At 47.8% G+C, this 20107-nt stretch overlaps 1 protein-coding gene across 1 annotated transcript in view; it reads left to right on the top strand.

The window, feature by feature from the left end:
• The window catches only part of GALNT16 (polypeptide N-acetylgalactosaminyltransferase 16), a 200322-nt gene that overhangs the window by 169697 nt on the left and 10518 nt on the right, over nucleotides 1-20107 (top strand). Inside the window, exons 12-13 of the mRNA XM_075330467.1 lie at nucleotides 15635-15718; nucleotides 18057-18198. Coding sequence (XP_075186582.1) covers nucleotides 15635-15718; nucleotides 18057-18198 — 226 coding nt within the window. The remainder of the gene's footprint in view (nucleotides 1-15634; nucleotides 15719-18056; nucleotides 18199-20107) is intronic.

The raw sequence follows: 20107 nt of genomic DNA, 5'->3' as shown, positions 1-20107 counted from the left end.
CCGTAGACTGGCATGGAGACAGCGGGCGGCTTCCTTCTGTTGTACCCAGGCTCCCATACCTTTTTCACCGAACAACCAAAAGCATGGATGTGGGCAATGCTGACTGCAGTATTAGAAGTAAAAGAGAAAAAGGAGCCAGCACGATCTGAGAGTGGCATGCATCATATAAAAAGTGCAAATTCACAGATTTATTCCAACTGTACTATAATAAAAAAAATGAGATTTTTAGCAAATAATTGATCAATTAGTCCTGGTATGTGTAGAGCTTCCTCCACATGCTGGGACCTGGGCTGGTCTCTATCCACAATTGCCTCTTTTGCAACATGGAAGCGGCTATATACAGGTTACAGGTATGTGTGCTCCATTATGGTTCTGCTTTTAACTTTATCTAGGAGGCCTCATGGCACATGAAATACAGAATATAGAGTAGGACCCCCCTATTGAGATTTGCCGTGACATTGGCAGGGGTGGCTCAAAGAATTGATCAATTAGTCCTGGTATGTGTAGAGCTTTCTCCACATGCTGGGACCTGGGCTGGCCTCTATCCACAATTGCCTCTTTTGCAACATGGAAGCGGCTATATACAGGTTACAGGTATGTGTGCTCCATTATGGTTCTGCTTCTAACTTTATCTAGGAGGCCGCATGGCACATGAAATACAGAATATAGTGTAGGACCCCCCTATTGAGATTTGCCGTGACGTTGGCAGGGGTGGCTCAAAGAATTGATCAATTATTTGTTAAAAATGTCAATTTATATTATAGCACAGTTGGAATAAATCTTTGAATTTGCACTTTCTATATGATGCATGCCATTTTCAGATCGTGCTGGCTCCCCTCTCTCTCAGTATTAGAAGTAAGGCCGGCGTCACACGGGACAAGCTATCGTGCGATCATACCCACCCCTGTCGTTTGTGCGTCACGGGCAATTAGTTGCCCATGGCGCACAAAGTCGTTTAACCCCTGTCACATGTACTTACCTCCCGGACGACCTCGCTGTGGGCGGCGAACATCCTCTTCCTGAAGGGGGAGGAACGTTCGGCGTCACAGCGACGTCACACAGCGGCCGGCCAATAGAAGCGGAGGGGCGGAGATGAGTAGGAGGTAACATCCCGCCCACCTCCTTCCTTCCGCATTGCCGGCGGGATGCAAGTAATCTTTCTTCATCGCTCCCGGGGTGTCACACGGAGCGATGTGTGCTGCCTCGGGAACGATGAACAACCAGAGCACAGAAGGAGGACCGATATTTTGAAAATGAACGACGTGTCAATGAGCAACGATAAGGTGAGTATTTTTGCTCGTTCACCGTCGCTCGTAGCTGTCACACGCTACGATAGTCAAACGATGCCGGATGTACGTCACTAATGACGTGACCCCGATGACATATTGCCCGACATATCGTACCGTGTGACGCCGGCATAACCTTATTAGCAAATAAACAGTTTAGAATAGTTGTGTTAAAGGGAATCGTCACCAGATTTTTTGAGTTCTAAACCATAACTATGGTAGGACCTTAAGCAGCACATGTGCTGCATTCTGTAAAAGGTGCATGTTCTCGCCTGAATCCCCCCGTACACCCCACAAGTACCTTTTATAAAATCTCCCACAATGTATGCTAATCATTGGGGCCGGTCCAATGGGCATCCCATTTTGCGGCTCTTGTCCAACTGTTCGGCGCTTATCGCCATCCTCATTTGATCATTCACTTGGATGGCGCAGGGCAAAATCTTGCACCTGCGTAGAGGCATTGCTGGCTTGCGCAGGTGCACTTTGCTCTGACCTATTCTGAAAACATTGATGTGCCTACGCAAGCCAGCAATATCTCTGCGCAGGTGCGAGATTTTGCTGGCTACATGGATGGTGCCGAAGGCGTCATCCACGTCAATCATCAAAGGAGAATGGTGATCAGCGCTGAAAGGAAAGACAAGAGCCGCAAAATAGACCGCCCATCGGACCGGACCCAACGATTAACATACATGGTGGGAGATTTTATAAAGGTATTTGTGGGGTCTGCAGGTGGAGTCAGGGGAGAACATGCACCCTTATACAATGCAGCACAGGAGCTGCTGAAGGTGCTAGTTTCAATTAGTCATTTTTATATAATGTGAGATTCTGTCCTGATAAGTTTGGCAAAATGAGGTTTAATTCAAAAGGTAGTAATCCCAACGCAAGTCAAAAAATAAGCAATGTTTCAGGTTCCTTGAGGACGGCTGAATGTAAGTTTCTCTACAGGACATTGGCCAGTAGTGTCCCTATTTACCACATGTATAAATTCTGGGAATGTCGTCACACCACTTTCACGTTGGTTCCTTGTAAGGTCCAATATCCTCGTGTTTCTGGAAAATCTCTGTTTCTAAAGCCCGCTTTACACGCTACAAGATATCTTACGATGTGTCGGCGGGGTCACGTCGTAAGTGACGCACATCCGGCATTGTAAGGTATGTTGTAGCATGTGACAGCGACGTGCAATTGCGATTGAACGAAAAACCGTTCATCGCATGCACGTCTTTCATTCCTGACGAATTGCACGTCGGGTTGTTCATCGTACCCGGGGTAGCACACATTGCTGTGTGTGACACCACGGGAACGATGAACAGATCTCACCTGCCTCCTGCGGCTCCCGGCCAGCAATGCTGAAGGAAGGAGGTGGGCGGGATGTTTACATCCCGCTCAGCTCCACCCCTCCGCTTCTATTGGCCGGCTGCCGAGTGACTTTGATGTGACGCCAAACGTCCCTCCCACTCCAGGAAGTGGACGTTCGCCGCCCACATCGAGGTCGTATGGACGGGTAAGTACGTGTGACGGGGGGGTTAATCGTTTGTGTGGCATCTTCAACAAATTGAACGTGGGGGTGTTGCAAATCGCATACGATATCATATGCAGAATCGTAACGTGTAAAGCAGGCTTTACAGAAGGAAATACATCCAACCAGGCTGATTTACCAATATTAGATACCCGCTTGGAACTTGACTAGAAGTCCTATATGTCCCTACATGGTCTTCGACTACGAGTGGAAGGAAAGCGATTCCGGCAGCTAAATAGGAAGGGTTCTTTACAGTTAGAGCAGTCAGACTGTGGAATGCCGACCACAAGAGGTAGTAATGGCAGATACTATAACAGCTTTTATATCAGGGCTGGATGATTTCCTCAGTACACACAACATTGTTGGTTATAAATGACAAAATGTATAATTGGTGGAGAAAGGTTGAACTAGATGGACCAGGGGCTTTTTTCTACTTATGTAACGGTCTATGGCTGCTTTATGTAAAACAAGTGTTAACAAAATGATCGATATATTAGATAAAAAAGAACGGTTTTAAAAGGAACCAGGTTTTTCCTACCCGATCTGAGAGCAGAATGATGTAGGGGCAGAGACCCTGATGTATCACTTACTGGGCTGCTTGCTGCAGTTTTGATTAAAACGGTTTTCTCTGCTACACATTTACCAGTTCCCACAGTACCGATTGGCAGCTTTCTGCCTATGCACAGTGTAAGCTGCCAATCAGTCATGGCAGATGGATTGCTACTCTGCTAGTCATAATCTTCTGCTGTTAAATGTTAAAATCAAAAAATTATCTATATTGAACAGTCTTATTGTGGCGCCCCTGAGTATATCAGGGTGCCACAGGGTACTGCAATCCTCATCCAGGGTGCAGGGCCTACCCCCCCCATGGTTCCAGGTTCCTAAGAAACTGGTGTCACTACCATTAGCACCACAAATTCCAAATTCACACCTCACATCATGACCTGTCAGAGACACCAGTGGGTTGGTTAAGCTGAATAAGGCCACCCACCTAGGGGTCAGGCAGTCTGGTGGGAGGGAAGTAAGAGAGTTGAGAAAGAGCCCTGAAAGAGTGAGGAGCTGGAGTAGTAGCTCGCGGGGAGCTAGACCAAGGTTGGTCCGCAGACGGTGGTCCGGGACCAGAGGAGTCGGGGACCGTTGACAGAGACATTGGAAGGGTGCAACGGACATAGTCTAGGAGGACTGTCGGCATCAGAAACCCAAAAGAACTGACCGGTACCAAGCACGACTGGGTACTGGACCCTAGGTCAGGAGCCGATTCAACGTCCTGATAATTAACCTGGGAGGGAGAGTATCTTCATGAACTTCCCTAGGAGCTTAGAGATTGAAGCCGACAGCACGCCGCGGGGGATAGGGCTTTCCAGTAAAGTGGCCCATTAAAATCCCAAGTGCCAGCCATCAAGAGCACAGCTACACTAGAAATATAGTGAGCGAGGCCTCAACAGCTTCAAGCCAAGGGGCCACAAACAGACAACTAAATTGTGCATGGAGGCGGATCCGGATTACCAAGTGACACCGGTGGGAGCGGACACCTGGACGGGCTCCCCCGTAGAGACTGTGAGGCACAGAGACTTTGGTTTATCTTCAGTGTGAGTGTCTGCTTTATAATCCTCATCCTGCACCACGACTACCACAGTGAGTACCCTGGTCCCCTGCACCCTGCGCTCCCAAATACCCCATCAAAACCCCAGAGGCCGGGGCCTTCCCTACCTGCGGAGGGACTGACACCTTGCTGCTCCACTCCATCTGCCCCGGTACTCCTTCCAGCAGCGGCGGTACTCCCATTACAGCAACCCGCAGGTGGCGTCACAAACTTCTCCCCTGTAAATAATCCCCTTTCAAGGATCAGAGTGTCTGCCGAGCCCGGGTCCGGACCCCTCGAGCCACGACCATCCCGGATCCGAGCACCCCGGTCTGCGCCGGGGCAACACGTTATACAAGCAGCAAATCCAATAGGGAAACACAGACTTTTAACAAGTGTTATGAAAAACCATATTTCTTTAGTAATCAAACACATTACACCGCTTTTAAAAGGTGCAACTGAAGAAACAAACACTCCTCGAAAAAATATCCATATTGTTCTTAGATGTATTAGAGTGTCTACTTAACGAGTCTAATATTTGTGAGTGTGATTAAGCACGGTGCTATTCAGATCAGCCAGATCCCATGGGATGTAGTGATCCAGGAGCATAGGTTTCCTGTAAGGCAGCGTTCACGTGTCCTGTAATCATCCGTTAGAACGGATCCTGCAGAGATCCCTCAGCAAAGTACTTTCTGTCGGATCCATTTTTTTTTAACACTGAAGTACAAGCTGTGGCCGCCACCACCGGGCTCTTATATACAGCATTCTAACATGCTGTATATAAAAGCCCAGGCCGCTGTGACAACATAAAAAACACTTTATAACACTTACCTAACGGTCGCGCTACGGTGGATGAGGGTCTAATGGGCGTCTCCGTTGTCCGGTGCCGGAGCCGCCTTTTTCAGCCATCTTTGTTCTCCTTCTTCTAAAGCCGCGGTGCATGACGGGTCCGACGTCATCCACACTCGCCGCATTCAGGTCCTGAGCAGGGCAGATTAATGTATTGTAGTGCGCCTGCGCAGGACCGGCGAGTGTGTATGACGTAGCCGCATCATGCACCCAGGCTTCAGAAAGAGGACGAAGATGGCCGAAAGGGGAGGCGCCAGCACTAGACAACGCAGACACCCATTAGGCCCTCATCCACCGCAGAGCAACCGTTAGGTAAGTATTATACAGTGTTTTTTATGTTATACCCCCGGCCTGGGCTCTTATATACAGCATGTTAGAATGCTGCATATAAGAGCCTGGTGGTGGTGGCCGCAGCTTATACGCCAAAAAAAGTGGTGACAGGTTCCCTTTAAACTACTGATGTCTGCCGGATCAGTTTTTTGGTTTTTTTTTAACAAAAGACAAAAAAGTTGTGTTTGCAGAACTTATTTTTCAATAGATCTCTACAGGATCCGCTCTAACAGATGATTACTGGACATGTGAAATTAGCCTTATCCAGCTAAGGTTGCCATCTAGTGGTTGCTTCTGACATTGAGCACTAGACCTTTATTATACTACTAGAAGGTGGCCCGATTCTACGCATCGGGTATTCTAGAATTTACGTATTGTGTAGTTCATGTATGATTTTTGTTATATATATATATATATATATATATATATATATAGATGTTGTTGTGTGTAGTTACCAAGTGTTTGTGTAGGGCGCTGTACATGTTCTGAGTGTCGTGGGGGGTGAGAGCGGTGTTGTATGTGTGTTGCGTGTGTTGCGTTGTTTGTGGAGCGCTGTGTGTCTGTAGCGTTGTGTGTGTGTGTGTGTTGTGCAGTTTGTGTGTGTGTGGTGTGTTTTGGGGGGAGGTATGTTTTGAGCAATGTGTGTGTTGTGCAGTATGTGCGTATATTTGTGTGTGCAGCGTTGTCTGTGTGTGTGGGTGTCTGTGTAGGGCGTTGTTTGTGATTCCTAGTGTGTGTGTGTTGTGCAGTGCGCGTGCGTGTGTGTGTTGGGGGGAGGTGTGCACCTCCCATCGTGCTCTATCCCCCATGCTGCGCACCCCCCATCGTGCTGCATCCCCCATGCTGCGCACTCCCAAACGTGCTCCATCCGCCATGCTGCGCACTCCCAAACGTGGTCCATCCGTCATGCTGCGCACTCCCAAACGTGCTCCATCCGCCATACTGCGCACTCCCCATCGTGCTGCATCCCCCATGCTGCGCACTCCCAAACGTGCTCCATCCGCCATGCTGCGCACTCCCCATCGTGCTCTATCCGCCATGCTGCACACTCCCAAACGTGCTCCATCCGCCATGCTGCGCACTCCCAAACGTGCTCCATCCGCCATGCTGCGCACCCCCTATCATGCTCCATCCGCCATGCTGCGCACTCCCAAACGTGCTCCACCCGCCATGCTGCGCACTCCCAAACGTGCTCCATCCGCCATGCTGCGCACTCCCAAACGTGCTCCATCCGCCATGCTGCGCACTCCCAAACATGGTCCATCCGCCATGCTGCGCACTCCCAAACGTGCTCCATCCGCCATGCTGCGCACTCCCAAACGTGCTCCATCCGCCATACTGCGCACTCCCCATCGTGCACCATCCGGCATGCTGCGCACTCCCAAACGTGCTCCATCCGCCATGCTGCGCACTCCCAAACGTGCTCCATCCGCCATGCTGCGCACTCCCAAACGTGCTCCATCCGCCATGCTGCGCACTCCCAAACGTGCTCCATCCGCCATGCTGCGCACTCCCAAACGTGGTCCATCCGCCATGCTGCGCACTCCCAAACGTGCTCCATCCGCCATGCTGCGCACTCCCAAACGTGCTCCATCCGCCATACTGCGCACTCCCAAACGTGCTCCATCCGCCATACTGCGCACTCCCCATCGTGCACCATCCGGCATGCTGCGCACTCCCAAACGTGCTCCATCCGTCATGCTGCGCACTCCCAAACGTGCTCCATCCGTCATGCTGCGCACTCCCAAACGTGCTCCATCCGCCATGCTGCGCACTCCCAAACGTGCTCCATCCGCCATGCTGCGCACCCCCCATCATGCTCCATCCGCTTGGGAGTGCGCAGCATGCCGGATGGTGCACGATGGGGAGTGCGCAGTATGGCGGATGGAGCACGTTTGGGAGTGCGCAGTATGGCGGATGGAGCACGTTTGGGAGTGCGCAGCATGGCGGATGGACCACGTTTGGGAGTGCGCAGCATGGCGGATGGATCACGTTTGGGAGTGCGCAGCATGGCGGATGGACCACGTTTGGGAGTGCGCAGCATGGCGGATGGAGCACGTTTGGGAGTGCGCAGCATGGCGGATGGAGCACGTTTGGGAGTGCGCAGCATGGCGGATGGAGCATGATGGGGGGTGCGCAGCATGGCGGATGGAGCACGTTTGGGAGTGCGCAGTATGGCGGACGGAGCACTTTTGGGAGTGTGCAGCATGGCGGATAGAGCACGATGGGGAGTGCGCAGCATGGCGGATGGAGCACGTTTGGGAGTGCGCAGCATGGGGGATGGAGCACGTTTGGGAGTGTGCAGCATGGCGGATAGAGCACGATGGGGAGTGCGCAGCATGGCGGATGGAGCACGTTTGGGAGTGCGCAGCATGGGGGATGCAGCACGATGGGGAGTGCGCAGTATGGCGGATGGAGCACGTTTGCTCAGCCTCTCTCCTTCCAGCCTCCCTCAGCATCAGCCTCCCCCTCCCAGCCTTCCCCAAGATCAGCCTCTCTGCTCCCAGCCTCTTCCAGCACGCCGTGCTCCTCTGCCGACACTCACCCACACCCGATCGCATCCACTCACCCACACAACCGATCGCATCCACTCACGCACACACCCGATCGCATCCACTCACACACACCCGATCGCATCCACTCACACACACCCGATCGCATCCACTCACACACACAACCGATCGCATCCACTCACACACACCCGATCGCATACACTCACACACACCCGATCGCATACACTCACACACACAGACACTGACGATATTGCACATACGTGCTGATACTCACAACATCCGGGGATATCACATGCTTCTGGCCATGTGATCCTCCGTCAGGTCCTGGAAGCTCACAGCACAATATCGCCGCCGAGAAGCAAGCGATATCCCAGGATGTTGTGAGTATTTGGATGCGATGTGATGTGTGAGGTGTGTGTGAGTGTGATCTGATTTGTGTGTGTACGTGTGTGTGTGTGTGCTGTTATGTTATGTATGTTCCGCAGCTGCAGGACCTTGATGTGTGGATGCGATGTGATGTGTGTGTGATGTGTGTGTGAGTGTGAGCCGCTGTACACTGGTAACTATGATACACATCGGGTAACTAAGGGACCTTAGTTACCCGATGTGTATAATGGTTACCAGCTTTCACGGCCTCCGTTAAGATCCCAGCATCGCAAGGTTATGTCTGGCGCTGCTGGGATCCTGACGGAGCCGGTGTAGAAGCAAGCGATATCCCAGCATGTTGTGATGTGTGAGGTGTGTGTGAGGTGTGTGTGAGAGTGAGTGTGATCTGATGTGTGTGTACTCACCTGGGAATCGGAGCCCCGTGTCAGTTGGGCTAGAGCGAGCGTGCATTGCGTGAGGGGGGCGGGGCCTGCAGAGAGCCGGGGCGAGAGGCCAATCCGTGTGGGGGGGCGGGGCCATGGCGAGCCCAGCGGCCAATCAGCTTTGTGTCACCGTAAGGACACAATTTCGGAGCATGACAGACAGACAGACAGACAGACAGACAGACAGACAGACAGACAGACAGACAGACAGACAGACAGACAGAATAAGGCAATTATATATATAGATATCAGCACAGGCACTTTATTATTGTCAAATGACTATGTTTTGCATTGCTTGACCGGACAATATTAAGCTCTTGCATGGCTTCATTAGAGAACAACCAGCCTTTTCTCTCTATCCACACATGGCTCATGAGTACAAATAATTTATTTTATAATTTATTTTAAAAATAAGGAACAAAGTTTTCACTCTGGCCCATTGAGGGTAAATATCTGTAAGCACAGAGAGGCAAAATATATTGAGTACTTCGCACCTTATGTGTATGTGTTTTTGAATTATAATTGAGCAATATTTGACATGTACTGTTATTATTTACCTTGAGGGGTCGTCTGTATGAGATTTTTTTTTCTATCATTGATATACTAACCAGGTTCTATGCAATCAGATACATCTAAGAACAATCTGGATAGTTTCCCGTGATTGTTTGTTTCCAACAAAAAAAAAAAGGTTACCTGCGGTCACAGGTGGAGGGCTGTAGAAACCTCCAGCTGTGACTGCAATTTATCCGAGTGACGTCGCCACTGATCGTGCGGCTTAGACATTCCCTGCCTGAAACTCACAGTGGGCGGTCATGTTCTATGGCGCTCACTGTGCGCTTCAGATGTAGCAGAGCTGGAATAGTCATGGGACCTCGTGTGGATTACGTCAGACCTGCAAGGTTTTTTTTGGGGTTCATAAAGTGGTGAAAGAGGGTGCGTTTTTTTGTATTTTATTTAAAAAAAAAAAGTTTGTGTGTTTAGTTACTTTCATTAACAGATTAGTAATGGGGGGTCAGACTCCTCCCATTACTAATCTAGGGCTTAGTGACAGCAGTGAGCTGCCATGAAACCCTCATTACCCAGACTGCCACCGCACCAGGGCAATCGGAAAGAGACGAGTAAAGTGCTGGGATTGTCGCATCTGATGGATGTGAGAATTCTGGGTGGCTGCTATGTTTAGGCTGGGGAGCCCAATAACCACGGATCTCCCCAGCATGAGAATATCAGCCCCCAGCTGTGGGGCTTTGTTATGGCTGGGTATCAAAAAAATTGGGGAGGGGGGGATTGCATGCCGTTTTTTTTATTATTTATTTACATTTTTTAAAAAAACAAAAAACACAACGTATGCAGTTCCTCTTATTTTGATACACAGCCAAGATAAGCACACAACTGGGGGATGCAGCCTGTAGCCGTATGCTTTATCTGTGCTAGGTATCAAAATATGGGGGGACAATACGCCAAATATTTTATTTAATTATTTTTTTAACACATTAGAGGCACACACAGCGTCTGTGATTGGAAGCAGTCAGCCGACATGCTGACACACAGGGTGGGGGAGCATCTGACTGCAACCAATCACAGATGCCGGTGGATGGTGAAAGCAGTGCCTATGCAATGAAGGTAATGAGCGGCCCCAGAAGTGAATGGGCTGCTGCGGGAGCAGTTACAGCCGCATCGCAGACTTGGTAAGTACTGCGCGCTTGCTCCTATCCCCCTATCCATTTTACCACCATTTTTTATCACCGGATTCTGGTTTCCAAAGACTTATCCCAGATATCCGGGATCAATCCCGGGCCGGAACCAGATTTTTTTTAAAATCCGGTTATTCCGCCCATCACTAGTGGTAACTTTAAAAGGCTTTATAATTTACGAAAATACTCCCTTTCATGCTTGGACAAAGGTTCCTTTTGTGTGACCAATGTAGATTTTATTACATAAGCATTTTATAGCATAAATAACGTCTTTGGTGTTGCAAGTGATAAAATGCTTGTTGGCAAAACAATTTATTCCCTCAGAAGGAAAAAATATATTAAGAGATTTTTAATTATCAGCACTGTTTTTGCACCTGTAACATCCTCCACATGGCCATATAATTCCTATGCAAATTGTATATATTTCTATTATTTCTAGTTTTATGGACTTTTCAGACTAGCATCCACAATGATATTTTAACTGTAGGTGCTGTAAAGTAGCTTTTTATGGGGGCTTCACGGAACACAACTTTCATTCCTCCTCACTCAACCCCCCCACCTGACCTATCCATCAATGTCAATGGCTGCTCACTTTCCCCAGTGCCACGTGCTCGCTGCCTGGGAGTAATCCTAGACTCTGATCTCTCTTTCAAGCCACACATCCAAGCCCTCTTCACCTCCTGCCGCCTCCAACTCAAAAATATTTCCCGGATCCGTACATTCCTCTCCCAAGAAGCTTCAAAAACCCTAGTACATGCCCTTATTATTTCCCGCCTGGATTATTGCAACCTCCTGCTCTGTGGCCTCCCTTCTAACAGTCTCGCACCCCTACAATCTATTCTAAACTACACTGCCCGGCTCATCCACCTGTCCCCCCGCTACTCCCCGACCTCTCTCCTCTGCCAATTCCTTCACTGGCTTCCCATTGCCCAACGACTCCAGTTCAAAACCCTAACCATGACTTACAAAGCCATCCACAACCTGTCTCCTCCCTACATCTGTAACCTAGTCTCCTGGTACCTACCTGCACGCAACCTTCGATCCTCACAAGATCTCCTTCTCTACTCCCCTCTCATCTCCTCTTCCCACCATCACATCCAAGATATCTCCCGCACCACCCCCATACTCTGGAATGATCTGCCACAACACATCAGACTCTCGCCTACCTTGACAAGCTTCAAAAGGAACCTGAAGACCCACCTCTTCTGACAAGCCTACAACCTGCCGTAACCCTCAGTCTGATATAGCGCCGCACAACCAGCTCTACCCTCACCTACTGTATCCTCACCTATCCCTTGTAGACCGTGAGCCCTCGCGGGCAGGGACCTCTCTCCTCCTGTATCCTCACCTATCCCTTGTAGACTGTGAGCCCTCGCGGGCAGGGACCTCTATCCTCCTGTATCCTCATCCATCCCTTGTAGACCGTGAGCCCTCGCGGGCAGGGACCTCTATCCTCCTGTATCCTCATCCATCCCTTGTAGACTGTGAGCCCTCACGGGCAGGGACCGCTCTCCTCCTGTACCCGTCTGTGCCTTGTATTGTTTATGATTATTGTACTTGTCCCTATTATGTATACCCCTTTCACATGTAAAGCGAATGAATTGATGGCGCTATAATAATAATAATAATAATAATAATTCTCCAATCCGGGGCCATTTCAGGACAGGCCAAAATTTATGGATGGATTACCTTATTGAAATTACCTGTCTGTTGTATTGAGTGATGATTGGAATAATTTAGATTTCGACCTGTGAATCAGATGGTCCCAAAGATTGACCTTGCTTTGGGTCATAGCCTCCACTGCAATTGGTGACCTGAGATGGTGCAATTGTGACTCACATGGGTGAATTGTCGTTTGGAAATGTTTGTCATTCAGGTAAATGACAACTTGATGTTAATATAAAACTATTTATGGGGTGTTCTCAAGTTCTTAAATTGCTTTAAAGGGAATCTGTTAGAGGGTTGTTCTTCTGTAATCTGAGAAACACATAACATCTGGCAAGAAAGTCTGATTCCACCTATGTATCACTTACGGTCATGCCCGGTGTGAGATCTTGTCTCAGTGATGATCTTGTACTGATAAAATACTGATTTGTATTAAAAGTACAAAACACAGCCCAAGTGGTGACACATCCCTTGAATCAGGGTCTTGCGCCTTATATTATTTTACTCAGATTAATTAAAGGGAATCTGTTTTGTTACTTAGTTAGACCGGATGAAAATAAGCAAGTTTGCAATTGACTTGCTTTTTCTCTCTGCTGTCCTTCTGCATCAAATGTCAGTTGTTTTTTTTATAGTATGCAGTTTGTTTTTCATAGAGCTCGGCCTCAAGATCCTGACCAGAGTGCACAGTAATTACTTTCCAGGACAGGAGTTGACTCTTGACATCCCAGTCAGCTCTCTGCAGCCCATTGATTTCTATACAGCAGTTATTTGCTCACCTCCCTCCCCCTCCTTCTCATCTTCTGAAGAGATACAGTTATATATCACCAGCCTGTTATCTCTTTGTACATAATACACTCGTTATGTTTTTTATATGAACTCTACAATGTGTTTGTATGGCATGAGAAGGATAAGAATCTAGTATTGAAAGTGCAGTCGTTATGTATCAGTTTGATTGTCAGAAAAATGACTTACATTATTCATGCCATTGTCTTGGGAGTCTGATGTTATCAGCCACCACAATCACAATATTGCTTCGACTGCAAATATTCAACTCAACAAGCTTTAGTGTGTAAAATGAACATAACCAATGTGGCCAGCAGGTGGCAGCACCTTACAGCAAAGTGAATTCCTACATCGGGCAATACTTGTCAGTAGGAGCCTGGAGTGACATTGGTGGCATGTGTCTTGAGTTATTCCGGAGGTCTAGAGACTGCATGGTCTATTGGGGAACATGTCGCGGTGCAGTTTTTGAGGGGGCATATCCTTTTTTTGATGGCCTGAAGTGTAGACGTAGACATTATCTGTAATAGTGCTTTAGTAGAATTAAAGGGTACATCTGAGGACCCTTACTGCAGCCGTTTTTTTTTTTTCTTCTTTTTTTCTCCCTAAATCTAAATTTCCTATCAGTAGGTCTTTTGTAGTGTGGGAGAAAACCCACACAAACATGAGGAGAACATTCAAACTCCTTGCAAATGTTGTCTTTCATGGGATTTGAACCCAGGACTCCAGCGATGCAAAGTAACAGTGCTGCACCATAGCCAAAATAAGCTAAAAGTGTGTTTTGTTAGCATCCGGCCTGACAGTAGCCATCGTTGAGTGTACACCTTTTGAGCGTATGTCCTCGACACAGTTCACAAACGAAATGTGGACTTATATCCACAACAGAATCTGCACAGTTTTATGTGGATTCCTCTGCAGATTATTTAGATTGCAGCACAAATTATCCACAATAAATGGAACCCATGTGAGAGGAGACTTAATAGCGGTCTACAAATATCGGAAAGGTAGTCACAGTCTAGAGGGAACCACCCTATTTTCATTGGTACAAGGCAGTACAAGAAGCAATGGGAGGAAGCTAAAAGGAAGGAAATTCAGTTTAGACATTAGGAAAAACTTTCTGACAGTGAGGGCAGTCAGAGAGTGGAACAGGCGACCATGGGAGGTAGTGAGGGCAGTCAGAAAGTGGAACAGGTGACCACAGGAGGTAGTGAGGGCAGTCAGAGAGTGGAACAGGCGACCATGGGAGGTAGTGAGGGCAGTCAGAAAGTGGAACAGGTGACCACAGGAGGTAGTGAGGGCAGTCAGAGAGTGGAACAGGCGACCATGGGAGGTAGTGAGGGCAGTCAGAGAGTGGAACAGGCAACCACGGGAGGTAGTGAGGGCAGTCAGAGAGTGGAACAGGCAACCACGGGAGGTAGTGAGGGCAGTCAGAGAGTGGAACAGGCGACCATGGGAGGTAGTGAGGGCAGTCAGAGAGAGGAACAGGCTACCATAGGAGGTAGTGAGGGATTCAGAGAGTTGAACAGGCAGCCATGGGAGGTAGTGAGGGCAGTCAGAGAGTGGAACAGGCAGCCATGGGAGGTAGTGAGGGCAGTCAGAGAGTGGAACAGGCAGCCATGGGAGGTAGTGAGGGCAGTCAGAGAGTGGAACAGGCAGCCATGGGAGGTAGTGAGGGCAGTCAGAAAGTGGAACAGGTGACCACAGGAGGTAGTGAGGGAATCAGAGTGGAACAGGTGACTACGGGAGGTAGTGAGAGCAGTCAGAGAGTGGAACAGCCGACCACGGGAGGTGGTGAGGGCAGTCAGAGAGTGAAACAGGCTACCAGGGGAGGTAGTGAGGGCAGTCAGAGAGTGAAATAGGTGACCATAAGAGGTAGTGAGGGCAGTCAGAGAGTGGAATAGGCGACCACAGGAGGTAGTGAGGGCAGTCAGAGAGTGGAACAGGCAGCCATGGGAGGTAGTGAGGGCAGTCAGAAAGTGGAACAGGTGACCACAGGAGGTAGTGAGGGAATCAGAGTGGAACAGGTGACTACGGGAGGTAGTGAGAGCAGTCAGAGAGTGGAACAGCCGACCACGGGAGGGGGTGAGGGCAGTCAGAGAGTGAAACAGGCTACCAGGGGAGGTAGTGAGGGCAGTCAGAGAGTGAAATAGGTGACCATAAGAGGTAGTGAGGGCAGTCAGAGAGTGGAATAGGCGACCACAGGAGGTAGTGAGGGCAGTCAGAGAAAGGAATAGGCTACCAAGGGAAATAGTGAGGGTAGTCAGAGAGTGGAATAGGCGACCACGGGAGGTACTTAGCTCTCCATCAATGGAAATCTTCAAGTGGAAGCTGGATAAAAATATAGCTGGAATGACTTAGGAAAGCCTGCAATCGCAGGGGGTTGGACCCGATGGAACTTGAGGTCCCTTCCAACTCTACCATTCTATGAACATGCCACACATGTTTAAATGTTTGAATTTTAAATAATGAACTTTAAGTTAATCTCACTACACAATTTCTCTCTTCATTGTTGATACAATGGCAGAAATCTCTACCTTGGATTTTTTTTTTCAGTTTTTTTCTAGAGAAATCTAACATTCTTCATTAACCAACAATATTTGTCTCTGTGTGCAGTGTGTCTGACAGACTGGAGCTGAGGAAGAAGATGAGCTGTAAGACATTCCAGTGGTACCTCCAGAACGTCTACCCAGAACTGAAGTGAGTACCAGACCAGGGGTCGCTGTGTGGGGTCCATACACTCGGCTCTATTACTGCTCTGCTTTGTCATAGAGGCGCATTAGGCCTCCTTCATATTTAGTTTTCTTTTTTTTTTTTCTGGTGCATCTTTGTGAGTCAGGCAAAAGACAAATATCACGCAATGCTTTCTTATAGCCAAGTACACACAAAGTTTACTTAAAGGGGTATTTTGGTGCTGCTCATTTTGTATTGGGAGGCTATTGGGCCAATGTTTTATCCCCCTAGACCACTTGGGCATGCACAGCAGGTATTATGCACCTGACCTATCCATTGGAACAGGATGTGAACGATGGCGGCCAATTGTGCAACTGTGACGCCCTGGACTATCAGGTCGTCACAGGGTATTGTGCAATCTGCCCTTCTGTGCAATATCCACCTCCTCCTTGGTTATGGGTCCCCAACTAATGGTGTAGCCAACATCAGCCAATCAAAATCCTAGGTACACGCTGCACCACACCCATCAGACACACCAGTGGACGGCCTGAGTGGAATAGGCTCGCCCACTTGGGGGATTGGTAGGGGGAGGTCAGGAGTGTCAGGAGTCAGTGAGAGTCAGAGAAGGAGAGAGGAGGTCAGGAGTCTGGCTTCTTGGAAGCAACTAGGTAGCAGATGGTGGTCTGGGCCTAGTAGGAGCTGGACCCCCGGTCACAGGGGATCGTGACAAGGGGCACGGAACTGTCGAGGAGGACAGACGGCGGCTTTTTACCATCACTGGGTTGGGACCAGGGCACGACGGGGTACGTGGACCCTAGGTCAGGGAGTAGCTTCAGGCAACCTGACAATTGACACGACAAGAACAGAGCCTTCAAGATCCGCTCTCCACCCTCTCCAAAATCGGGGTACTAGCGCAATGAGGGGGATATGACTTTCCACAAAAACGGTCCAAGAAATCCCAAGAGTGAACAATGAGAGCAAGTTCCCTTAGTTAGCCACACTGGGGAGCGGGACCCGACTAGTTCCATACTACCGGGACCAACTGACAAGTGAACTTAGTGCCAGGAGGAAGGTCACGGATCACCAGGCAACACCAGTGGGGACAGGACCCAAACTAGCTCCCCTCAGCGGCAGCGGTGTCCAGAACTTTGGTTTACAAAGTTGTCGGTGTCAGCTTTATGGACAGAGTGAGTACACAAGTGACCCTTTCTCCCCCAACGGCACTCCCCAACACCATCACCGAGTCCCGGGGCATCCCCCCTACACGTGGAGGGGTTAAAACACCTAGCTGCCCACTTCTTCGCCCCCGGGTACTCCCAGCTGCAGCGGTGGTAATCCACCTTACCACACACCGCGGGTGCCGTCATGAACTTTAAATTTACAATCCCCTGTAAGTACCCCCTTTATTTGAGTGGCCGCACGACCCCCCGGCTCCGGACGCCCCTTGAGGCACAGCGGACAAGGATCCGAGCAGCCCGGCTGCTGACGTGGGGGCAGTGTACAAGCATACTGACATGTGGGGATGCAATATAAATATACAAAAAGACTGACCCGCACATCCAACAGGTGTGAACAGCTGGTAGCTGAAAACACATAACTACAAAAATACATACAGCTGCACTCTAAAATGCTAACAATTAATAAGGGAACTCTGACATTGCATTACTGCTATAGGAATATTTGAAGAAAAAAAAAAAGAGAGATATTTAGCATATGTATTGGGCAATGCATGTAAGCCCAGTAAGCGTGGCAAGATAATCTTTATATACCGGGTACCTAACCTGAAGCCTCTGTGTTAAAAACCTCTATATTTGGTCAGCTAGATTCCAGCTATAAAGGGGAGTGAACACAGCCTGGCTATAGGGCGGAGTGCTCAATCAGAAAGAGATGCACTATAAATATACAAAAAGAGAAATATTTATGAAATATGGAAAAAAAAGAGATATATTTAGGTTCCCGGTATACAGAGATTACCTTGCCGTGGTAACCGGGCTCATATTCATTGGCCAATACATAAGGTAATTATCTCTTGTTTTCAAACATTCCTATACAAGTAATGCAATACCAGAGTTCCCTTATTCATTGTTAACATTTTAGTGTGCAGCTGTGTTTTGTAGTTATGAAGTGGGGATGCAATGTCATCAACACCTGACACCACCCATTGAGGAAGCAAGTGATGCTGGAATACCCCTTTAAGTAGACTTTATGTAGTGATAGTCTCCGCTTTCTTATACAAAATCGGACCTTGGTATAATTTTTCTTTATTGTATTTTTGTTTCTATTGTAGCCATCATATGTAGAAGTAACATAAAATAGACCATAAACGGTGTCACACACATTTTTATATATTTGTTATGTAAAATAGGATCCCCGAGAAGGAAGTGATCACAGGGATTATAAAGCAGGGAGGAAACTGTTTGGAATCCCAGGGACCAGACACAGCGGGAAATACGTTGGCCGGGGTTGGAAGCTGCAAGGGAACTGCGAGCACTGCACCGGCCACACAGGTAATGAAGAAAGTGATCCAAGTGCAGAGATTTAAAGGGGATGTCCTGATCCTGAAATGGTTTACTATATTATATACAGCTCTGGCAAAAATTTAAAAAAACTGAAAAAATTGTCAGTTTTTCTGATTTTTCTCTTTAGATTTTTGAGTAAAATGTAAAATGTTTTTTATTCTATAAACTACTGGCAACATGTCTCCAAATTTCCAAGCAATACATTTTGTATTTATTTTCTGAAAATGAGAAATGGTCAAAATAACAACAAAAAATGCATTGCTTTCAGACCTCAAACAATGCAAAGAAAACAAGCTCATAATCATTTAGAAACAACAATACTAATAATGTTTTGACTCAGGAAGAGTTCAGAAATCAATATTTTGTGGAATAACCATGATTTTTAATCCCAGCTTTCAGGCGTCTTGGCTGCTTTCCACCAGTCTTTCACACTGCTTTTGGGTGACCTTATGCCACTCCTGGTGCAAAAATGTAGAAATATAGAGGTAGATAGAGAAGTCGGGTTCAATACTGCGCTAAAACCATGAAGCCAGACGATATGATGGATTCTTTTCTTTATTTAGGACAGGTCAACGCGTTTCAAAAGCATGTCCGCCTTTTTCATCAGGACAAGAAAAAAACAGCATAATCTTGTCCTGATGAAGAAGGCGGACATGCTTTTGAAACACGTTGACCTGTCCTAAATAAAGAAAAGAATCCATCATATCGTCTGGCTTCATGGTTTTAGCGCAGTATTGAACCCGACTTCTCTATCTACCTCTATATTTCTCCATTGCTTTATCGGGGCTGCTGCTTGACCAATTTCTACATTCTATTTTTGCCTTCATAGGAGTTGTGCCTGTCACAACTTCCACAGGTGAGCACCTGTCCTATTCTCTATACCTGCAGTGTTTATCAGATAAGACCCTATGTGCGCTTTTCTCGCCACAGCTTTTTGATTGGTGCAAAAATGTAAGCAGTTCTTCTTTAATGGCTTGTGAGTGACTATCCATCTTCCTCTTGATTACATTTCAGAGGTTTTCAATGAGGTTCAGGTCTGGAGATTGGGCTGGCCTTGACGGGGTTTGATGTGGTGGTCCTTCATCAACACATTGATTGACCTAGCTGTGTGGCATGGTGCATTGTCCTGCTGCAAAAAACAGTCCTGAAGAGTTGGGGAACATTACCTGAGTAGAAGGAATCAACTTTTTATCCAGGATAACCTTGTATGCGGCTTGATTCATACGTCCTTTGCAAAGTTTAATCTGCCCAATTCAAGCCTTGCTGAAGCATCTGCATATCACCACCAATACTCCATCAAATTTCACAGTGGATGAAAGACACTGTGGCTTGTATGCTTCTCCAGGTCTCCATCTAACCATTAGACGACCAGATGTTGGGCAAAGCTGAAAATTAGACTCATCAGAGAAGATTACTTTACTCTAGAAAGTGGGCAGATTAAACTTTGCGAAAGACGTATGAATCAAGCCGCATACAAGGTTATCCTGGAAAAACAGTTGCTTCTTTCTGCTCAGGCAATGTTCCCCAACTCTAAGGTCTGTTTTTTTCCAGCAGGACAATGTGCCATGCCACACAGCTAGGTCAATCAATGTGTGGATGAAGGACCACCACATCAAAACCCTGTCATGGCCAGCACAATCTCCAGACCTGAACCTCATTGAAAACCTCTGGAATGTAATCAAGAGGAAGATGGATAGTCACAAGCCATCAAACAAAGAAGAACTTCTTAAATTTTTGCACCAGGAGTGGCATAGGGTCACCCAATAGCAGTGTAAAAGACTGGTGGAAAGCAGCCAAGACGCAGGAAAGCTGGGATTAGAAATCATAGTTATTATTATTTATTATTATAGCGCCATTTATTCCATGGCGCTTTACAAGTGAAAGAGGGTATACGTAC

The sequence above is a fragment of the Anomaloglossus baeobatrachus genome, chromosome 12 (genome assembly GCF_048569485.1).
Source record: "Anomaloglossus baeobatrachus isolate aAnoBae1 chromosome 12, aAnoBae1.hap1, whole genome shotgun sequence".
In the NCBI taxonomy this organism is placed as follows: domain Eukaryota; kingdom Metazoa; phylum Chordata; class Amphibia; order Anura; family Aromobatidae; genus Anomaloglossus; species Anomaloglossus baeobatrachus.
The sequence above is the reverse complement of the archived record's forward strand: the minus strand, read 5'-3'. Positions and strand labels throughout refer to the sequence as shown.